Here is a 21,917-nt window from a genome sequence, read left to right as displayed (position 1 = left end):
GCGGGGCTTAACAGGACACGATCCTTGACGGATAGATCCGTCCAAGGTCGTGAAGGGGTTAAGATACACATTTTTCAAATGTTTTCATGTCAGTATTTTTGCCCAAAATGACCATCAATTTTATGCACCAGTGACATCATGATTTTAAAATGTTTGATTTATTGTTTATCAGTATAATATGTTGTTCTTTTTCCTGATATTTTTTTTGTTTTTCTTTTATTTAGCAAAATTTCTAAAAAGCAAAAAAAATAAATAGAAAGTCCATTATTTATAGTAATATAGTAATACATGTTTTTTCAATTTTAATTTAAAGAGTAATCATTATTTTAATTTTTATTTAATACATTAATAATGCACAAGAAAATATGCAATTTTGTAAGAGAAATCTGCTTTTTTTCCCCTCATCCTAGACTGATCTTTCATTCTTAATTTAGGGGTGAAAGCGATATTAAATAAATGTAATAGGGGAAGACAGTTGTTGCTAGAAGCAGAGACAGAAATTCTGCTGCAAGTTCTCCTGAAATGATAGTTACAGTTGTTGCTCATAAAATTATATGGAGGAGGGGGGAGCTAGAGGCTAACACAGACATCATGCTGCAAGTTCTCCTGGAATGATAGTTACAGTTGTTGCTCATAATATTCTATGGAGGGGATGAGCTAGAGGCCAACACAGATATTCTGCTGCAAGTTCTCCTGAAATGAAAATTCCAGTTGTGGTTTATAAAATTCTACGTTGGGGAGGAGCTAGAGGCCAACACAAACATTCTGCTGCAAGTTCTCCTGAAATGATAGTTACAGTTGTAGCTCATAAAATTATATGGAGGAGGGGGGAGCTAGAGGCTGACACAGATATTCTGCTGCAAGTTCTCCTGGAATGATAGTTACAGTTGTTGCTCATGATATTCTATGGAGTGGGGGGAAGCTAGAGGCCAACACAGGCATTCTGCTACAAGTTCTCCTGAAATGATAGTTACATTTCTCCACAAAACTTTATCAGTATAAAATACTGTACTTATATAGGCCCAGAATGCCCATTTTTTTTTATTTGTGTTTCCAAAAAGGGGCAAAAAATATTAACCCTTTTTAAGTTAAAGATACATAAGAGTAGAGCCATATCTACCAAGGAACCTCCACTGTAAGAGATTCTTAATACAGAGGTTTAGTCATTCTGCAAAAATTTTGGATTTTTTTTTTCTGATTGCAAAAATGTTTTTTTTTTTAATGATTTTACAGCAGCCTCTGTGTTTTCCAGTAAGCAGCCACACAGGAGGCTCGGTGCCTGGATAATCTGTAATCCCTACCTATGCTTTGTAAATGAGCCCTAAATACAAGTGAATGAGGCCTTCCCTGGTGCATGCTGGGACATTGTTGGGGGGCACTTGCTATTTTTAGGAGGTAATGACAATGGTTGAGCTCTTTAAGCTATTTACTTGGATTAATTTACCCACCCCCCCCCCCAATAATAGGATTCAGCCTTTCTCGGACTTTTTTCTGAGATTCCTCCGGATATTTGCCCCATTTAGGATTCTGTTCTCCGCTGCCTCATTAACCCCTTAGCTGCTCGCCATCCCATTTTCCCTTCCTGTATAGTGTGTTCAAATGACCATGTAATGTTTCCTGAAGCCCCGAGATGGGATTATCCACTTCAGTGAGAAAAGAAGGTCCTAACTCCCAGGTCTCCTCTCCTGACACCACAGCGCTTTATGCCTGACCTTCTAGGCGGATACAGGATTCCCATTCATACAAATGTAAGGAATGGAATTAGGACATTAGAAAGGCTCTATAGGGATCTCACTTCCGAGAGCCGAGCCTAGAATGTCCGATAACGTTACAGCTGGTTAATAGTGCAAATCATGTGAGGACGGGAAAAAGAAATGAGAAATCTATCTATATTTCTATCCTTCGATCTATCTATCTATCTATCTATCTATCTATGAAAAAGACAAAAAATGGCAGGCAGCACTCCACAAATTCTTAAATTACTTGACCTTTATTGGTCACATAGGTGCATAGTGACGTTTCGGTTCACACTTGAACCTTATTCTGACGTGTGTGAACTGAAACGTCACTATGCACCTATGTGACCAATAAAGGTCAAGTAATTTAAGAATTTGTGGAGTGCTGCCAGCAATTTGTTTTGTCTTTTTCATTGATGGTTATATGAAAAAACCGCATGGTGGGAATATTGCACCCTAAAAAGTTTTTTGGTTTTTAAACTGCTTCAAAAACTTTTTTCTTTATCTATCTCTCTATCTATCCCTTTATCTATCTATCTATCCCTCTATCTATCTATCTATCTATCTATCTATCTATCTATCTATCTATCCCTCTATCTATCTATCTATCTATCTATCCCTCTATCTATCTATCCCTCTATCTATCTATCTATCTATCTATCTATCTATCTATCTATCTATCTATCTATCTATCCCTCTATCTATCTATCTATCTATCTATCTATCCCTCTATCTATCTATCCCTCTATCTATCTATCTATCTATCTATCTATCTATCTATCCCTCTATCTATCTATCTATCTATCTATCCCTCTATCTATCTATCTATCTATCCCTCTATCTATCTATCTATCCCTCTATCTATCTATCCCTCTATCTATCTATCTATCTATCTATCCCTCTATCTATCTATCCCTCTATCTATCTATCTATCCCTCTATCTATCTATCTATCTATCTATCTATCCCTCTATCTATCTATCTATCTATCTATCTATCTATCTATCTATCCCTCTATCTATCTATCCCTCTATCTATCTATCTATCTATCTATCCCTCTATCTATCTATCTATCCCCCTATCTATCTATCTATCTATCTATCCCTCTATCTATCTATCTATCTATCTATCTATCTCTCTATCCCTCTATCTATCCCTCTATCTATCTATCTATCTATCTATCGCTCTATCTATCCCTCTTTCTATCTATCTATCTATCCATCTATCTATCTATCTCTCTATCTATCTATTTATCTATCTATCCCTCAATCTATCTATCTATCCCTCTATGTATCATCTATCTATCTACCTATCTATCTATCTATCTATCCATCCATCCCTCTATCTATCTATCTATCTATCCCTCTATGTATTATCTATCTATCCCTCTATCTATCTATCTATCTATCTATCTATCTATCCATCCCTCTATCTATCTATTTATCTATCTGTTTGTCTGTATCTATCTATATCTATCTATCCCTCTATTTATCCCTTTATCTATCCTTCTATTTATCTATCTATCTATTTATCTATCTATCTATCCCTCTATGTATCATCTATCTGTCCCTCTATCTCTCTCTCTATCTATCTATCTATCTATCCATCCCTCTATTTATCTATCTATCTATCTATCTATCCATTTATCTGTCTGTATCTATCTATCTATCTATCCCTCTATTTACCCCTTTATCTATCCTTCTATTTATCTATCTATTTATCTATCTATCTATCTATCCCTCTATATATCATCTATCTATCTATCCCTTTATCTATCCTTCTATCTATCTATCTCATACCCATCCCTCAAGTAATAATTTTTCTATTTTATATTTAAACAAACGAATAAATAATTCTTAGCTTTATAAGTACAGCTTTGCATTAAAGTTGATAATACAATTATAACAAATAGAAATATAAAAAAAATAAATTATGACATCAGGGCCCCCTTAACTTGTTGTAAAAGAAAAAAGATAAAAAAAAAAAACAAAAACAAAAAAACCCCAAAAAGTTCAGTCAGTGCTGGAGAAGAAGAAGAAAAAAAAAAAAGTTAAGACAACACGAGTATTTATGTTATTCCAGGGTTGAATGGAGACAGGGGGATTGTACTTTGTTTTGTGGCTGAGGAGCAGCGAGCACAGTGCAGTCTTTATTCCAGACCTTCATGATGTATCATTCCCAGCCCACGGGATTTAGTGAAAGCTGATACCATTAAGGCTGGCAGACCTCCTACTTATCCGACCCTCCCATTCTTTTCAGGATGTGTGTTTCTGGTGAGAACAAATTAAACCGAGAAGCAGCTGAAAGCCGGACGCTGACTGCATCTTTCTCTGAAACTCAACTTCTCCTCATGTCTTTACCTGCTGAAATTTTGGCAAATTTTTGCTTTTTTTTAACAATGAAGTTCACCTTTTTGAAAAATCTTGAATCTTACAATTTGGCCGAGGAGTAAAAGAATTTAGAAATCTCCAAGGAATCTACTGATATCACAGACAGGTGATTATCTTCTGAATATGAGTTCCAAGACATCCGGTCTACAGAATTCATCCGGGATTGGTGTTTTCGACCCTTGATAGACCAAAGGAATTGTCTTATCGGGATGGCCGTCGAAGCTGAGATTATGAATCATCATTTTCTTCCTTTATATTTTGCGGGATCAGCCGTGGACTTCGAGAAAAGCTATCACGAAGGAGTCGACTTCTTGGGAGCTGTAGAAAGTGGAGACTATAAGGAATCAAGTAAGGATTTACTTAGTTTTATTAATACGGCTTCCAGTAACATAAAACTGGCCCTGGACAAGCCGGTGAAGTCAAAAAGAAAGGTCAACCATCGGAAGTACCTTCAAAAACAGATTAAAAGATGCACGGGTATGATCAGTAATGGAGTTACAAGTCAAAGTTCTCCGAAAGGTCAAGTCCCATCTCCCACTAGTGGCAACAGCCCCCAAAATTATCACTGTAAGCCTCCTCCAAAGAGGGACAATGCCCAATCCAACCTACAGAGCAAGAGCTTGGCTGCTCTCTTTGACAACACAAGGGAAATTCGAGGAGAAAAATACAAAAAAGTGCCATTGAGGAATCGGAACCTGCCACCGTCTTTCTTTACCGAACCGGCTTATTCGTCATCGGGACTTCTTACCAATTCCGGAGTTGTGACTTTGGATAAAGGTAACCAAGAAACTGTTGAATTTTTTGACCTATTGGGCCCCGATTACAACAACATGATCTCTGAGCAAGAAATCATCCAGGGAGCATCGGTAAAGATCCACCAAGACATCCCGGCAGAACATTCTGTGTACGAGCCACATCACTTACTAAATGGGCTCCTTTATTCCGACCCCTGGAATCCATGTAATCCAATTAAAAAGAGTCCCGTGGGAACTTGCAGTCCAAACTTGAATGAAACTTTGAAATGTATTCCAGTGCCAGTCCCTGTCTTCTCCAACAGCCCGGACCCCGCCACCATCCCGGAGGACAACTGTCCCAGTATAACACCGTTTAACCCCTGCTATCCTGAGTGCTCCTTGCCCCCAATGTTTTACGACTGTGGTTCAGGATTCAACAGAATTGGGTACTCTGTTTTGTAAAAAAAAAAAAGTTTGGTAAAACTTTCCAAAACTTTTCTAAGAACCCTATACAGACAGCTGTGCAATAAACTCACTCAGATGCAACTTAGTCACCACCTAACTTACAAAATCTAACCTCCCCCTCACCCTCGGAACTTATCAGAATAACATTCAACATTTTATAATATTGACATTGAGTTTTTTAATTTTTTTCCTCAAAAATTCTTAATGTTTTAAGCTATTTTAATCTGTCAATGGATGCTATCCTATACTACTGAAAGCCATATCTGCGGGTCTGTAAAAAAAAACAACCCATTTTGGACTATGCTATCTTTTTTCTTTTCACGTAAAACTATAAAACTATGTATAAACAATGCAAAAATGTTATGCAATTTAAAAAAAGTTTTGCACCGAAAATGTTTTTATTTTAATTTTTTTTAACCCTTCTCTGGTATCACAAAAACAAAAAATCACTAGTTGTACCAATCTGCAGGGTGTCATATTGACCCTATGGTACCAGACAAGGGTTAAACTATGTCTAATGAACCTTGGTAGTGAAAGTAGAATTTTTTATGGGTTTTTTTTTGGACAATCTATATTCACCCATCTGCGGTCCCTTTAATTGCGTTGCCTTTCCATCTTCTCTGAACTTCCAACCCCTTCCCCAAAGAAAATATATTGTCTTTATTGATGAACTTGAGGTTACCCGGTGGGGCCCAGTTTTATTAACTGTATACTGACCGTTGTGGTTTGTGGCATATAAAGAAAATTGCATTGTCTTTATTGTTATGCATTACTCATTATTATACACGTGATTGTTATACTTTTTTTTATATAATATTACCATTAAGAATCTGTGCCTATGACTCGAGGTTTTGTTTTTTTTTTTTACTTCAAAAAGTTGTTCAAATTTTTCATCAAAAGGACCAAAACGGTCACAAAATGTTGGTTGTTCACAATCACCATCATTGGGTACTATTTCGATAAAAACTATTTGCATCTATGTAACCATGCCCCTACTAAAAAAATAAATAAAAAATTTATTTGGGCCTCAACAGAATATTCATTGGATTTCTTGAATTTTTATCTAAAACAAAATGTTGGGTTGGTCATGGTAATCATCACGCAGCTGTAAAGAAAATTATTGGGTTGGTCACGGTAAACATGACCCAAGTGTAAAAAAAAAGCCTGGTTGGTCATGGTAATCATGACCCAACTGTAAAAACAATTGTTGGGTTGGTCATGGTAATCATGACCCACTGTAAAAAATTCTTGAGTTGGTCATGGTAATCATGATCCAACTGTAAAAAAAAAGTTGGGGTGGTCATGGTAATCAGGACCCAACTGTAAAAAAAAAATTGGGGCGGTCATGGTAATCGTCACCCAACTGTAAATAAAAATTGTTGGGTTGGTCATGGTAATCATGACCGAACTGTATAAAACAAATTTGGATTGGTCATGGTAATCAAGACCGAACTGTAAAAAAAAAAGTTGGGTTGGACATGGTAATCATGACCCACCTGTAAAAAACAAATTGTTGGGTTGGTCATGGTAATCATGACCCAACTGTAAAATAAAATTGTTGGGTTGGTCATGGTAATTATGACCCAACTGTAAAAAAAAAAGTTGGGTTGGTCATGGTAATCATAACCGAACTGTAAAAAAAAAAGTTGGGTTGGTCATGATAATCATAACCGAACTGTAAAAGAAATGTTGGGTTGGTCATGGTAATCATGACCGAACTGTAAAAAAAAAGTTGGGTTGGTCATGGTAATCATGACCCAACTGTAAAAAAAAAGTTGAGTTGGTCATGGTAATCATGACTCAACTGTAAAACAAATTGTTGGGTTGGTCATGATAATCATAACCGAACTGTAAAAGAAATGTTGGGATGGTCATGGTAATCATGACCGAACTGTAAAAAAAAAGTTGGGTTGGTCATGGTAATCATGACCCAACTGTAAAAAAAAAGTTGGGTGGTCATGGTAATCATGACTCAACTGTAAAACAAATTGTTGGGTTGGTCATGATAATCATAATTAAAGAAAGTACATCTGGAACTCCAATGGTGTGAACCAAGGTGCAAAACTCAAAAACATAACTATACAATAAGGTAAAGAGTTGCACACAAGTCACGATGTATGGGGAAATAATAAAAAGCAGAACTGCTATGGGAATACTAGAATGAAAAATACAATGAACTATCTGAAAAATTGAAAAAAACTTGAAAATGGAATAAGAATAACTGCTATGAATAATACACATACAAGAGATGTTTAGCCATTGTATTGATCAATGCAAAAGAGCCCCAAAACCATGCCAAGGTAATCACTATTTTTGGGATCCCTAAACTTATGTGTATTATTCATAGCAGTTATGTATATTCCATTTTCCAGTTTTTCAGATAGTTCATTGTATTTTTCAGTCTAGTATTCCCATAGCAGTTCTGCTTTTCATTATTTCCCCATACATTGTGACTGGTGTGCAACTCTTTATCCTATTGTTTAGTTGTATATTTTTGAGTCTTGCACCTTGTTCACACCATTGGTGTTCCAGACGTACATTCTTTAATTAGTATGCTCTTTCTGTCTGAGAACCCTGCCCCACCCATAGCCATGTGTTTCATTTCACATATATAGCTTGGTCCTTTGCTTCCCATACAGAGCAAGTTTTTTAACTGCAGGTGTGGTTACACATAAGTTAGGGACCCCAAAAATAGAGATTACCTTGGCGTGGTTTGGGGCTCTTTTGCATTGATCAATACAATGGCTAAACATCTCTTGTATTCCTATTATTCATAGCAGTTATGCATATTCCATTTTCAATTTTTTTCAATTTTTCAGATACTTCATTGTATTTTTCATTCTAGTATTCCCATAGCAGGTCTGCTTTTCATTATTTCCCCATACATTGTGACTAGTGATTAGCGTCATGCCAAAAATTGGTCCTTGCATTTTATGGATTAATAATAAATGTTAGATTTTAATTTTTGGGTTATCTGGATTTTTCTATTTTTTCCCATTTTTTTTTAATCTTTTGTTTTTTTGAAGAATTGTCGAGAAGGTCAAGTAGAGGTCTTTACCCTTTCCATGTTTTGCTTTTTATTCCACCATGTTTGGCTGATAAAGTTGAAGTGGATGATTATTTTGTGTAAAAAATAAAAAAATGAATTTCGGCAGATTTCCTCAGATTTGGTGTTGAAAATCGAATTCCCCCTATTGGTAAAAAAAATGTTTGTTTTTTAATTTCTTTTTTTCTTTATTAATTATACTTAACTTACCCATCACATGTTCTGTTACCGGAACTTCATGCTTGGTCCTCCATTGCTTCCCTGGCTTCATGACAAAGTGTCACGGGTGACAGACAGTCATGTGGCTTCTGGCCATAGAAGGTCAAGGTGTCTGGCTGCGCAGAATGCTCCCTGACTTTTCTATTGTTCCCACTGTCAGTATTCATTGGCATAGGTAGCTTTCCTGCTGGATTCATCTCTCCCCCGTTTTGAACCCAGCAGGAGCTTCCATCCAGCTGCTGATCATCAGCATTATCTTGATGCTTAAATACCCCTTCCTTCCTTCGACTGGTGCTGGTGATATTTGTCAGTTCCTTCAAGCCTTGGTGCCAAGCAGGTGGCTTGTACTCCTCTGTGGTATGAACTTGCTGAACTTCTACCTGTGTCATCTGTAGATACGTTCTTCATGCATTTTCCCCGTGTGTCCTCCATGTGCCTTCTTTAGTGTTTAGTGGGGTTGACGAAGATCTCATCCCATCCATTCCCTATTTAGGGCCCAGCACTAGGGATACCTAAGATCAGATATCCAGCTCGGCGCAAAGGCGAGGAACCTATGTAGGTTGGTGAGGGACCCCAGGGACCAGCAGTAGGTTTGGGCAGGGGTCACCATCTTTCCTTACCCCAGACACAGGGTTTCCCTTCCCTTTCGCTGTTCGCTTGCTACTTCTCCGTACCTGGCATGACACAAGGCCTCATGCGACATCAAGACGCTGCATTCATATCTAGTTTTTGCTGGAGGTGGAGAAGAATGGTGGATGAAGAGAGGGAGCCAGTGGTGGCAGGAGCGGTGAGCAGCAAGGTGAGTGGCCACCAGGAATTGAGCAAATCGAATGATAAAAGAATGAGATTCTGACGGATCTACATTTTTTTTCGTAAAAATTCTATTCGCTTCCAGTCAATTTGCTCATCTCTAAAATATTTTATGTATAGAAATGTAAGAGTGATTCTCATGGCACAAAGTGATGGACTGTCACTAGGATATGCCAGAACTTCATGATTGCTGGGAGCCAAAAACATGTTTACCAACTGTCCGGGAATGTCCAGGAGGCTCCCTGAAAAAGGGCCAAGCTCCCGGACACCAAAAAAAAGCAGTCAAATCTCTCGGGTCCTGCAGAATAATTCTCACATTGGAGACTGTGGGAGGATTTTTGTACCCTAGTATCTTTGGGAGATGGAAACAGAGGTGTTAAGAAGGCAAAGATGGCCTAAAAACAGAGGGTTCTACACATGGTCAAAATTTTCCATCAATTGCGCAAGACTCTAAATATGTCTAAATCCCACTACTTTCCCTCTCACAGTGGTACACCCAGCCATTGGCTGAAGATTAGAAGGGAGCACCAAAGTAGCACTGGGGGGATACTAGTGGTCAGTCATGAAGTAATAGTGCCACATAACAAAAGTATGTCATAATTTTAGAAGATGCAAATAACATTTCTGGCTCTGAATAGTGCATGCGATCTGACAAAAATATATGCCCGGTGGTCACCTTTTTGGAGTAGGTTGACTATATGGAAATCTATGGGTATGTCATAGAGTGCCTTTATCCTAAACTTTATTGGGCATAAATGTCAAGCCAGGGAGAGGGAACGCCCGGTGTGTGGCGCAACAGAGAGGGAAAATGAGGAAAGATGTTAAAGAAGGCCCCGGGAAACAGGGAAACAGGAGAAGAGTCACCACCTCACACTCACCTTTGACTGATCCCTCAACTCCCTAATGTCTCTAAAGGCGTTCTTTCCCCATGTGCGGTCACGAGCCTGGGCCCTTGCTGACCCTGAGCTTACCCTGACTAGTGAGTAGGTCAGTGAGACACTAGGCCCACTACAACAATAAAACAACAAGAGCAGGTTAAGACAAAGAGGTGGGGAAAGACACAACAAAAAGCACGCCTTGGCTTCTTCAGCAGGAAACTTCACAACTGAAACGACAACTCAGCTACGCAGAGATGAGCTCCTTCAGCGTAGTAAGGACTCTATCACCGACATGGAGTAAAGCTGGCAGATCAAAGTGTGCAAATGCAGGAGTACAATGGAGGCCTTTGTGTGGATGATGTAGGACGTGTCATGCAGATGGGGCTGGGAAGGAGGATGGAGATCACACAAGATGGAGTACGTGCCGGATCGAGACCAGCGACACCCATTGGACCGGACCGCCCGGTGAGTATAATAAAAGTCCTTTCTACATTCTACACAGTGGCATGGGCTCTTATATACAGTATTCTGGAATGCTGTATATAACGGCTAACTGGTGGTGGCCGCAGCGCATAAGGGAGAAACCTGGTGACAGGTTCCCTTTAAAGTTATGCTCCCACAGAGTTTTTTTGGAAGTTTTTTGGAGGGGGTCTGTTCCAAAATTTTTTTTGAAAACCAGCTCAATAATATTTGGAAACTCTGCCCACGCATTTCAATGAGAAATCTACTTTGCTGTTCATGTGTGGAGTTTATTGAAAAATGTTTTTGTCTACTTCAGGTTTTTAAAAACGCCTGGTGGAAAAAACAAAAGTGAATGTCACTTCTTCGAATTGTAAGAGAAGAAAAACAAAGGAGGAGAGCACTAATGAATGCTGGATGTTACCGCTCCCCCCGATGAGTTGTATCCGCCACCACTCTGTAATAGGCAAATGAATGCTAAGGGACTGCTGCTCCGGCCGCTCCAATCACACCCATGTCCTGGATAGAAAATTTGCAAGCGGTGATGGCCCAGGGACTGCCAGAGAGGATAGATAACTCAGGTTGTATGATGAATGATTTATTGAAGAGGCATAAAACAAAGCATTTTAGAGTTTCTAGTAGGTACTACTCCTCCATCAAAGTGGCTGCAGATTTTTTTTTTGAGAATTTTCACATGGTTTTTGGGAATTCCATATTTTAATGTCATTTTACAATTGTTTTTCTTCACTCCATTGAATAATGAAAAAACTACAAATGGTTTGTTAAGCAAACGTAATGTCAAAATGCTCCAAATCAGATCAGCACTAACGTGGGACATCACTGCCGGAGAGTACGAAAGAGAGTGGGTGTGAGGGGGCGAAGCGAGCGCAGACTACAGGAGAGTAAGGAAGAAAGTGGGTGTGAGTGGACGAAGTGAGCGCAAACTACCGAAGAGTAAGAAAGAGAGTGGGTGTGAGTGGGTGAAGCGAGCGCAAACTACCGGAGAGTAAGAAAGAGAGTGGGTGTGAGTGGGTGAAGCGAGCGCAGACTACCGGAAAGTAAGGAAGAAAGTGGGTGTGAGTGGGCGAAGTGAGCGCAGACTACCAGAGAGTAAGAAAGAGAGTGGGTGTGAGTGGGCGAAGTGAGCGCAGACTACCAGAGAGTAAGAAAGAGAGTGGGTGTGAGTGGGCGAAGTGAGCGCAGACTACCAGAGAGTAAGAAAGAGAGTGGGTGTGAGTGGGTGAAGCGAGCGCAGACTACCGGAGAGTAAAGGGTGCTTTACACGCTGCGACATCGCTAGCGTCGTTGGTGTGATATGTGGTGATTGCTGCCGTAGTGAACAATATCGCTACGGCAGCGTCACACGCACATACCTGTTCTGCGACGTCGCTCTGGCCGGTGAACCGCCTCCTTTCTAAGGGGGCGGTTCGTGCGGCGTCACAGTGACGTCACACGGCAGCCGTCCAATAGCAGAGGAGGGGCAGAGATGAGCGTCCGGAACATGCCGCCCACTTCCATCCTTCCTCATTGCCGGTGGACGCAGGTAAGGAGATGTTCGTTGCTCCTGCGGTGTCACACATAGCGATGTGTGCTGCCGCAGGAACGACGAACAACATCGGACCTGCAGCAGCAACGATATTAAGGAAATGAACGACGTGTCAACGAGCAATGATTTTTAACATTTTTGTGCTCGTTAATCGTCGCTCATGGCGCCAGATGTGCGTCACTAACGATGTGACCCTGACGATATACCGTTAGCGATGTCGCAGCAAGTAAAGCACCCTTAAGAAAGAGAGTTGGTGTGAGGGGATGAAGCGAGCGCAGACTACCGGAGAGTAAGAAAGAGAGTGGGTGTGAGTTGGCGAAGCGAGCGCAGACTACCAGAGAGTAAGAAGGAAAGTGGGTGTGAGTGGGCGAAGCGAGCGCAGACTACCGGAGAGTAAGAAAGAGAGTGGGTGTTAGTGGGTGAAGCGAGTGCAGACTACCGGAGAGTAAGAAAGAGAGTGTGTGTGAGTGGACAAAGCAAGCGCAGACGTGCCTTTTGTGTTTCTAAGGTCAAAGCAACCAACGCTGGTAAATAGTTACTTTGCAATGTCTTTAAGTAAAGGTCTCCTGGTAGGAGAATTAAGAAAAGCTAGTGGACAAACCCTTCTACTGTCACATGGTTTCCTTTAGGGGCCCTCATTGCAATATCAAGTCCTCACTATAGAGGGTGTTGCTATATACCTGGTACACCTCCTACAGTACATTACTTTACAGGGTGCCACCTATAGGTGGCGCCTGAGAAAGTTTTATTCTTTATGGAGGAGAGCTATTTTGCATACCATTCCCAGAAAGCACTACCTGGGGTTGTCTGACTTACAAAAACATCTCTTCAAAAGGCAGGGAAAGTCATAAAATAGTAAACTAAGGCACATGCTCCAGCTCTAACCCCTGTTGCTCCAGTACAGGCCATTCTGGAGGTCTCCACTGGATCAAGAAGTGATGCTTCCTGCTTTTCGATCACCTGACCATTGTGATTGGCTGCAGTGGTTAGGTAACTGGAATGAGAGCTCATCTAATGGATGCCATTGCTTCCTGGTCTGACAGAGAACAGCAGAGCTGTCTGTGTTGAAGTGCCAGGAGGCCGGGGCCATAGTTGCATAGTTATATAGGTTAAAAAAAATACTCCGGTCCATCACATTCACATGTCTCCACCAATTCTACATTCTCTACCGCTAGATTATTTACAACCCACGATGCAATTTGTTGTGAGAGAAACATCCAGCCCTTTTTTAAATGCTGCTCTAGTATCTGCCATCAATACCTATTGTGGTTGGGCATTTCACCATCTGACTGCTGTAACTGTAAAGAACACTGTCCTATTTTGTACCAGAATCACATTTCCTCTACACATAATGTTAAGTTGGACAACCTCTTTAAGGCTGGTTTCACACTACGTTTATTTAACATCCGTCCATAACGTTTTTTTAGCGGAAAAGCGGATCCAGTGCAAATGCGTTTTCATTTCAATGCATTTGCAATGGACTCGCGTTAACATGCGTTCACCTGCGTTTGCGTGCGTTATAGTGAGGATCCAGCGACTTGCAGTTTTTTAACATGTTTCAAAAACGCTACTTGTAGCGTTTTTGAGCTGCGTCCAAATACTGCATGTCACCGGATCCTGACTAAACAGCACGCAAACGTATGTGAACGCTGGCATGCTGATAGACAGGATCCTGCTTTTGTACTGAGCATGCCCAGAAAGTACTGAGCATGCCCAGAACCAGTCTCGCGTGATCTGTCTGTCTCTCCTCCTCCCTCCCTCACCCTCTCTCTCTCTATCTCTGTCTTTCCCCCTCCCTCTCTCTCCCACCTGAGAGCTGCGGACACTCGTAACCAAGGTAAATATCGCGTAACCACTTATCTTAGTTACCCGATGTTTACGTTGGTAACGTGTGCAGACAGCCCTGCTCCTAGCAGCTGCAGACACTCGTAACCAAGATAAATATCGGGTATCCAAGCCCGATGTTTACCTTGGTTACCAGCGTCTGCAGCTGTTTGAAGCCGGCTCCCAGTCTAGTTCCCCTCACTCCCGATCACATGACTCCAATGCCCGCCCCTAAACATCCAGGGACAGGATCCTGCAAAATAACAGATGCGTTTGCATGCGTTTTTTGCTGTAAAAGCAGGATCCGCTTTTGCAGCAAAAAAACGTTCCTGACGCATGTTAAATAAACGTAGTGTGAAACCAGCCTAAGACGAATTAGGGTCCTACTGAGTAGGCTTTAGATAGATTTGTTTGTCTTGAACTGTAAGCCCACCTCTCTGTTATGTCTCTATGCAGCTAAACATAAAGACACAAACCAGCCTCAACGTCTTATAAGGCGATAATGCCCTGTCTCAACTTTTTGTAGAGATTTAATGACCCTCTTCACTTCTGGTAGAGATTCAAGGACCCGCCCTCACTTCTTTTACAGAGATGAAGACCCACCTCCACTTCCTGTAGCACAAAGACCTGCCTCACTTCATGTAAGACTTGCTCCTCTTCCACAATAAAGAGGTCCTACCCTATTTCTTGTAGAAAGAGAAATATCAGCTATCACTTCTTGTAGAGAGAATATGACCCACCCCACTTCCTGTAGAGAGAATAAGATCCCTCCCCACTTCCTGTAGAAACAAAGACCTGCCCACACTTCCAGTAGAAACAAAGACCTGCCCACACTTCCGGTAGAAACAAAGACCTGCCCACACTTCCAGTAGAAACAAAGACCTGCCCACACTTCCAGTAGAAACAAAGACCTGTCCACACTTCCTGTAGAAACAAAGACCTGTCCACACTTCCTGTAGAAACAAAGACCTGCCCACACTTCCAGTAGAAACAAAGACCTGTCCACACTTCCTGTAGAAACAAAGACCTGCCCACACTTCCAGTAGAAACAAAGACCTGTCCACACTTCCTGTAGAAACAAAGACCTGCCCACACTTCCTGTAGAAACAAAGACCCACCCCCACTTCCTGTAGAAACAAAGACCTGTCCACACTTCCTGTAGAAACAAAGACCTGCCCACACTTCCAGTAGAAACAAAGACCTGTCCACACTTCCTGTAGAAACAAAGACCCACCCCCACTTCCTGTAGGGATAATGAACTGCGCACACTTCCCATTGAAAGATAAAGACCCACCAGCACTTCCTGTAGAAAAGGAAAAAGACCTGACCCCACTTCCTGTAGAAAAAGAAAGATCAGCTCCCACTTCCTTTGGAGAGATAATGACCCACCTCCACTTCCTGCAGAGAGACAAACACCTGCCCCCGCTTCCTGTAGAAAGAAAAATCCCTGCCCCCACTTTCTGTAGTGTCAAAGACCTGCCTCCATTTCTGTGTAGAAAGAGACAGACCAACCCTGAGTTCCTATAGAAAGAGAGATCCGCCCCCACTTCCTGTAGAAAGAGAAAGAACAGCCCCTGATTACTGTTGATATTGACCTGCCTCCCCTTCCTTTAGATAAATAATGACCTGTCTCCACTTCCTCTAGAGAGATAATGACCTGCCTCCACTTCCTCTAGAAAAAGAAAGACCTGCCTCCGCTTCCTCTAAAAAGAGAAAGACCTGCCTCCACGTCCTCTAAAAAGAGAAAGACCTGCCTCCACTTCCTCTAGAAAGAGAAACACCTGCCTCTGTACCGCCCCGGGCTCGGGTGCAACCGAGCCGCTCGGATTCGGGCTCGCTGGTAGGTGGTTCGAGCGTCTCCGGACTCGGGGGCCCTGTGGTCACTCCGATCTGAAAGGGGCTGGCGTTTTGAGGGACGTAGGTTTACGGCCGAAGCCGTGGTTAAGTTCGTGACGCCACGCACGGGTTGTGGTGAAGGTGGACACCACCGCTGCGGTTACGGGGCACCCGAGGGAGATGTTGCGCAGCAAGATGTTAACCCCTCCGTGGGTAGGGATGGTGGCCTCGGGACCCGTTGGGGGGGTAGTAGTTGGGCAGTGCAGGGAGGTGCGCGGCCGGAGGGCACTGGTGTACTCACGATTAGAAACACACACAAGTCTCTGGTAAACTAAGATGATGATGGTCGGTGCCCGCAGCCGGATGCGTCTGGTCCCCCACCCGGCTGGTGGTCTCTGCCTTTCTCTTGCACCTTTTTAAGTGTTGATGGACTACCTGAACTTGCAATACAGGAGTCCTCTCCCCGGCTTGTGAATGTCGGAGGAGCCCTTTGCCCACAGACACTGGCCCGTGGGATCTCTCTGCCTGTGCGGTGGCTTTCTATCCCCCTCATTGGGCTGTTGTCTTCAGTCGGGACTTTGGGTAGGAAAGGACCTGTAGTCCTGGCCGCAATCAGTTAATTAACTCAGTCCAGTAGCTTCTGGACCTCGTTTCAGGGTCTGAGTACCCCCCTCGGTGCTCCGGTTTCCGAGTCGGTTCCCCAGGTCGGTACCGGCGGGCCACTACCCTGTCCCGGTCCAACACGGTTCCATCGAACTGTCTTCCCGGCTCCTGCAGGCAGAGGCCTCTGTATGCCTCCTAGCCAAAGGTGCCCGGGCTCCAACCCCGGCACCTGTCAGACTGCTGCAGACCTGGGCACAGGCCTGCTTCCACTCTCCTTCACCTCCTGAACTCACTCCCTAACTACAACTGCTAACTGACTGTTTTCCCGCCTCAGGCTCTCTGGGCTCCTCAGTGGGCGGGGCCAATCGCCCCCTCGGGTGCCCATCGAGCCCTGAGGGGGGTGACTAGGGTTTAAAGTGTTTGGCTGCTGACACCTTTTTGGGGGACAGGTGTTGTGCGGGGCTCTAACTGTGACTACCTGGCTAGTCCAGGGCGTCACACCTCCACTTCCTGTAGAGAGATAATGACCTGCGCGCCCCCCCTGTTATCTTGTAATGGGTCTCGGCTGCTGGATACAGATTACATTTGACCACAGGCGGGGGACAGCAACTAACACAAAAGGGAGACACCTAGTGGTAGAATTTATAAACAAGGTGATTTACAGATTTCTTATTAAAAGATTCTCATAAAAGAAATGAGATTGTCTGGATTTATGTCTGTTGTCTGTAAGTGCAGGGACCACTTTGGGGAACCAAAATATCTCTAAAGTTAATAATCGATGCCTCTGGATGCCGACACTCACGTTATACATTTACACAGGGAAATGCTGACAGTAATTTCAGCTTATGAGGCAACAAAATCAGGAGGGAGCTTGGTCTGAAAGCAAAGTTCATCTAGTGTCCTGAATAAATGCAAGTATTTGCCTATTTCAGGAGTGACGGGTACATGAGTCCGCCCTGCAGCCCCCCTGGACACTGAGTCCTCCTCACTTTAGTGCCCCCAGTACCTATATCACCAAGACTATCAGTCACTATTTACATTATCAATGCAGCTACTGACATCTAGTGGACACATTGGATTTTGCTTGTTTTGTTTTTCCTTTTCTACTGTATTCTTTTTGTCTTTTGAGAATCTTTCCATAGATACAATTTCTAATACTTTACTGCCATAATTCTGCCCATTTCACAGCTTTTTATATTGTTTAATGCAGTATGTCATAACTGTACCATATACACATACTAGTGTCATACAATCAGGGCCGGGATAAAGGCGTAGGCAGGGTAGGCACCCGCCTAGGTGCTGCCTCCTGCTTCCCCGAAGGGAGCACATTTTGAGAACAAAAATCCCCCCCAAACTGTCAATGCCTGTGGCCGCCATGCACATCCTCCAGCCACAGACATTCAGCGCACTGACAGTTGGGGCGCAGGAAACATGTCACCTCCTGCACCCCAACTGTTGCTCCCTTCCTGCACTCATAGGCGGCATTAACCACAGGGCACAGAGGGGGCGACAGCGCGTCAGGCGAACGTTACAGTGGGGGGATACATAGCGCTCCCCCTTAACACCTCCAAAATCGTTGGTGGCCATCATTTCTGCTCAGTGTATCAAACGGATAGGGACAAGATGTGTGACCAATCTTATCATATTATAAGGACTGCACCCAAAATACATGAGCACACACAAAGAGAACAGGGGTAACGCAGTCATAGATTGAGTCAATAATCAATATACCAACCTTTGCAAAAATATTTATTCATTTTAGTGCTTAGCAAAGGGAATAGTATAAAATACATATTAAAGAAAAGTAGTAAACAATGATCAGGCTAAGGCAGAGTCATAGATGAAAAACAGATCACCAGATCATATGGGGAGTGCAGTATATCCATATCCTCACAGTAGGGGGGCCTCACAGAGTTAATAGTAGGACCGATATAACCTATTTATACATTTACACAAGTCATATACAAAGTTAGGGACATAAAAACCCTAACTAGACTAATAGGTGTAATAACATTTGGTCACTCATCACTCCGAGGGGCCAAGAAACACCCAATGGCAGGGGGGAGCCAGCCCAGGAAAGGATACACGTGGGCTGAAAACAATCCCCTCAAAGCACTCACCCATTAGTAGCCGTGACCGAGTAAAACGTGCCCCGACGCGCACGTTTCGATAACTTCTTCGGGGGGCCGTGACGTGGTGTGATACAGGCACAATTCTGTCTTTAAATAACCCGCTGCCCAGGCCGCTACGCAGCTATTGGACGCGCGTGAGGCGGGACTCCGGCCAGAGACCGCGTCATCGGGCACTCCCGGAAGTGACGCGCGCACTCCCCGTGTCGTCACACAGGATGCGCGCGTCACGCCGTATGGAGGCCGGCCGACGCTGGCATGGTGGGAGTGACGCCGCACGCGCGTACCACTGCGGCGGCCATTGCTGTGAAGGGCAAGAAAGAGGGCAAATCTTCCTTTTAGAGGAGAGAAGGTCTGTGCCATGGGCGGACTCAGTGGGATTACACAGGGAACGCATGCTAATGAGTAAATCCGTCCATCCCTATACATGGCAGCTGTCTCTGTAATATAACGCATGACATCTTAATATAAATACCCAAACAGTTACCAATAATGTAGATAGACTGGACAGATGGGGAAAAAACGAAACCAACATCCCTCCATACATAGAGCACCTGCATTTAAGCTATAACATGTAGCATCTAACATATAGCACGTATTATGCAGATGCCCCCACTATAAATAAACAGCATAGTAGGAGAGACAACTTTTTTGAAACGTAACAAGGAGCAAAGGGCTCCCCCCACCCCCACTGAGTCCATAATCCGCAAAAAAGGCACAAAATGTTGTTTTCTTCCCTCCAAAACATAGCAGAATAAAGCTGTATTCGGATGCCAATCATACACTAGCAAAGTCCTCCATATGTCCGGAGTTCCATCGGCCAGAATCAAACGTCCGGCCAGGATAACTTTCTCCAAATAGGGACTATCTTCTCCATCTTGGACAGTCCTAACCATTAAGGCAAGGGCAGGGCGACGGGTATAAAACCGTCACATGTAACTCCAAAGGGGTATATCCAGGAGGGATCTCAAAAGAGCAGGAAGAACAAAACTACATATGGAACCTCCAGACCAAGACATCCATAGGGCGGGGGATATATAGAGTGCCGAGATCAAAGCCTGTGAAAAAAAAACAACACAGAAAAACAAAAAACAACACACCAGCATTAAAAAATTGTTTTAAAAAGGACACCGAGGCATACTACTAAAATCCAAATCCTGATGAAGCATGCTCAACTGAAGACCAGATCAAACAGAACTCATAGATCATAAAAACGGGGCAAATGATAGTTTCTCGTTTAGTCCCCCAGGCGCCATTGTCCCAAGGGTGACAATCCATCTGCACTCAAGGCGTGACAGTGCTTGTTGATAATTGCCACCCCTTGAGCCCAGTTGAAGCCTATCTATGGCCCGTACTCTAAGGGATGCAGGATTGCAATCATGATGCAGCTTGTAATGTCGAGGAATGGTCCTCAAAGACTGCAAGTCATCAACTTCCCTTGCCGCAATAATGGCCCTAACGTGCTCACGTGTGCGTACACGGAATTGGCGGGTGGTTAGGCCCACGTATAGTAGATTACAGCCACATCTGGCAAGGTAGATAACATGATCAGTATTGCAAGAGATGTAATGTCTGATAGTAAATTCCCTTGTCCCATCCACTGATGAAAAAGAGAAAGCCCTTTCAATATTGTCGCATGAGATACATGAGCCACATGGGAAGCAACCCCATTTCGGTTTCCCAATATTGAAGGGTAGGGTGTCCCGATGTACAAAGTGGCTATGTACCAGAATATCACGCAAGTTTCTACCTCTCCTTGCTGTCATGAGAGGATGGTCAGGAAGGCTTTGGCTAATGTTGGTTCAGTTTTAAGTATTGACCAATGCTTCTCTAAAACCTGTCTTATCCCTCCCCACTGGTTACTAAAGGTAGAGATAAACCGAATTGGTCCAGAATTTGATTTGGTTTTATACGAAGTGGATAGCAACTTATGTCTGGAGGCGGCCTTGGCTCTGGAATATCCCTGTTTGATACTACGGGCACTATACCCCCCTATTCCTGAAACGCTGGAGAGATCCCTAGCCTGTGCATCAAATAGTTGGTCAGAGGAACAAATCCTCTTAATCCTCAAAAATTGTCCAACAGGATCGCCCTAATTGTTGAGGATAGATGTGAGGAGGATGCGTGTAATAGGCTATTCACCGATGTTTCCTTACGGAAAACATCAGTATGAATAGACCTATCCAGTTGGACAAAGATTTTGATGTCCAGGAAATCCATGGTCTCCTTGTCGCTCCTAAAGGTCATCCTGACATTACGATTATTAGAATTCAAAAAAGAAAAGAAGGAATTCAGTTCAAGGTCGGTTCCCCCCCAGATCAGCAGAACATCATCTATGTAACGTAACCAGCACTGCAAATGGGAAGCGGCGTAGGCACCGTCGACGAAAATCTCCCTCTCCCAATAGCCAAGAAAGAGATTTGCGTACGACGGCGCGCACGCCGCGCCCATTGCAGTGCCGCGTTTCTGGAGGAAGAACCGGTCCTTGAACAAAAAGAAATTGCGTGTCAGGATGAACTCAAGGAGCTCCAGAACCAGGTCCTGGATAGGTATCTCCCAGCGGCTCATTCGTAGGAAAAATTTCGTTGCCACTAACCCATCACTATGTTGGATACAGGAGTATAAAGACTCCACATCTGCTGCCACCAAGATAGAGCCCTGATCAAGATACAATCCGTCAATCCGCCTCAGGACGTCTGAAGTGTCTCTGACATAGGAGGGGAGCGTCTCGACTAATGGATGTAAATAATATTCAATGAATTTGCATATCGGATCGCAAAGCCCTCCTATGCCAGAGACAATAGGACGCCCTGGGGGACAGCGGGGGTTCTTATGTATCTTGGGCAGCAGATAAAAGGTGGGTGTGACAGGAAATTTGGTGTATAGGCCATCGTAGATCTTTTTGGTTATAATTCCCTTGCACAAGGCCGCGTCCAAGATGCCACCCAATTCAATCAAAAAGTTACCAGTGGGGTTATGGGACAGGGGGGTATAAGCCTCCCGGACCCGCAGCTGTTTAAAGGCCTCCCGTTCGTACATTTGTACTGGCCAGATAACCACGTTCCCACCTTTGTCCGCAGGTTTAATCTCAATCCCCTCCATAGCTTTTAATTCCTTCAGAGCATTTCTCTGTTTAATGGAGAGATTGTGATGATGACCCACTCTCTGTAACCTCTTTAAATCCTCCATTACAAGTTTATTAAAGATTTCGACCTGAGGACAAAGGGAAAACGGAGGGAACGT

General features: G+C 43.2%; 1 protein-coding gene across 1 annotated transcript; it reads left to right on the top strand.

Moving 5' to 3' along the window:
- The first annotated feature begins 3,969 nt into the window (after positions 1–3,969).
- Positions 3,970–6,343, top strand: FAM181B (family with sequence similarity 181 member B). Its single transcript, XM_075334697.1, has one exon. It carries the CDS (start codon positions 4,335–4,337, stop codon positions 5,319–5,321), a length of 987 nt encoding a protein of 328 aa, XP_075190812.1. The 5' UTR covers positions 3,970–4,334; the 3' UTR covers positions 5,322–6,343.
- Positions 6,344–21,917: the final 15,574 nt, after the last annotated feature.

Source organism: Anomaloglossus baeobatrachus, chromosome 2, assembly GCF_048569485.1.
Source record: "Anomaloglossus baeobatrachus isolate aAnoBae1 chromosome 2, aAnoBae1.hap1, whole genome shotgun sequence".
In the NCBI taxonomy this organism is placed as follows: Eukaryota; Metazoa; Chordata; class Amphibia; order Anura; family Aromobatidae; genus Anomaloglossus; species Anomaloglossus baeobatrachus.
The sequence above is the reverse complement of the archived record's forward strand: the minus strand, read 5'-3'. Positions and strand labels throughout refer to the sequence as shown.

What these genes read in the sequence shown, in the direction of transcription:
- FAM181B (XM_075334697.1), top strand. Translation starts at nt 4,335, where the DNA reads ATGGCCGTCGAAGCTGAGATTATGAATCATCATTTTCTTCCTTTATAT.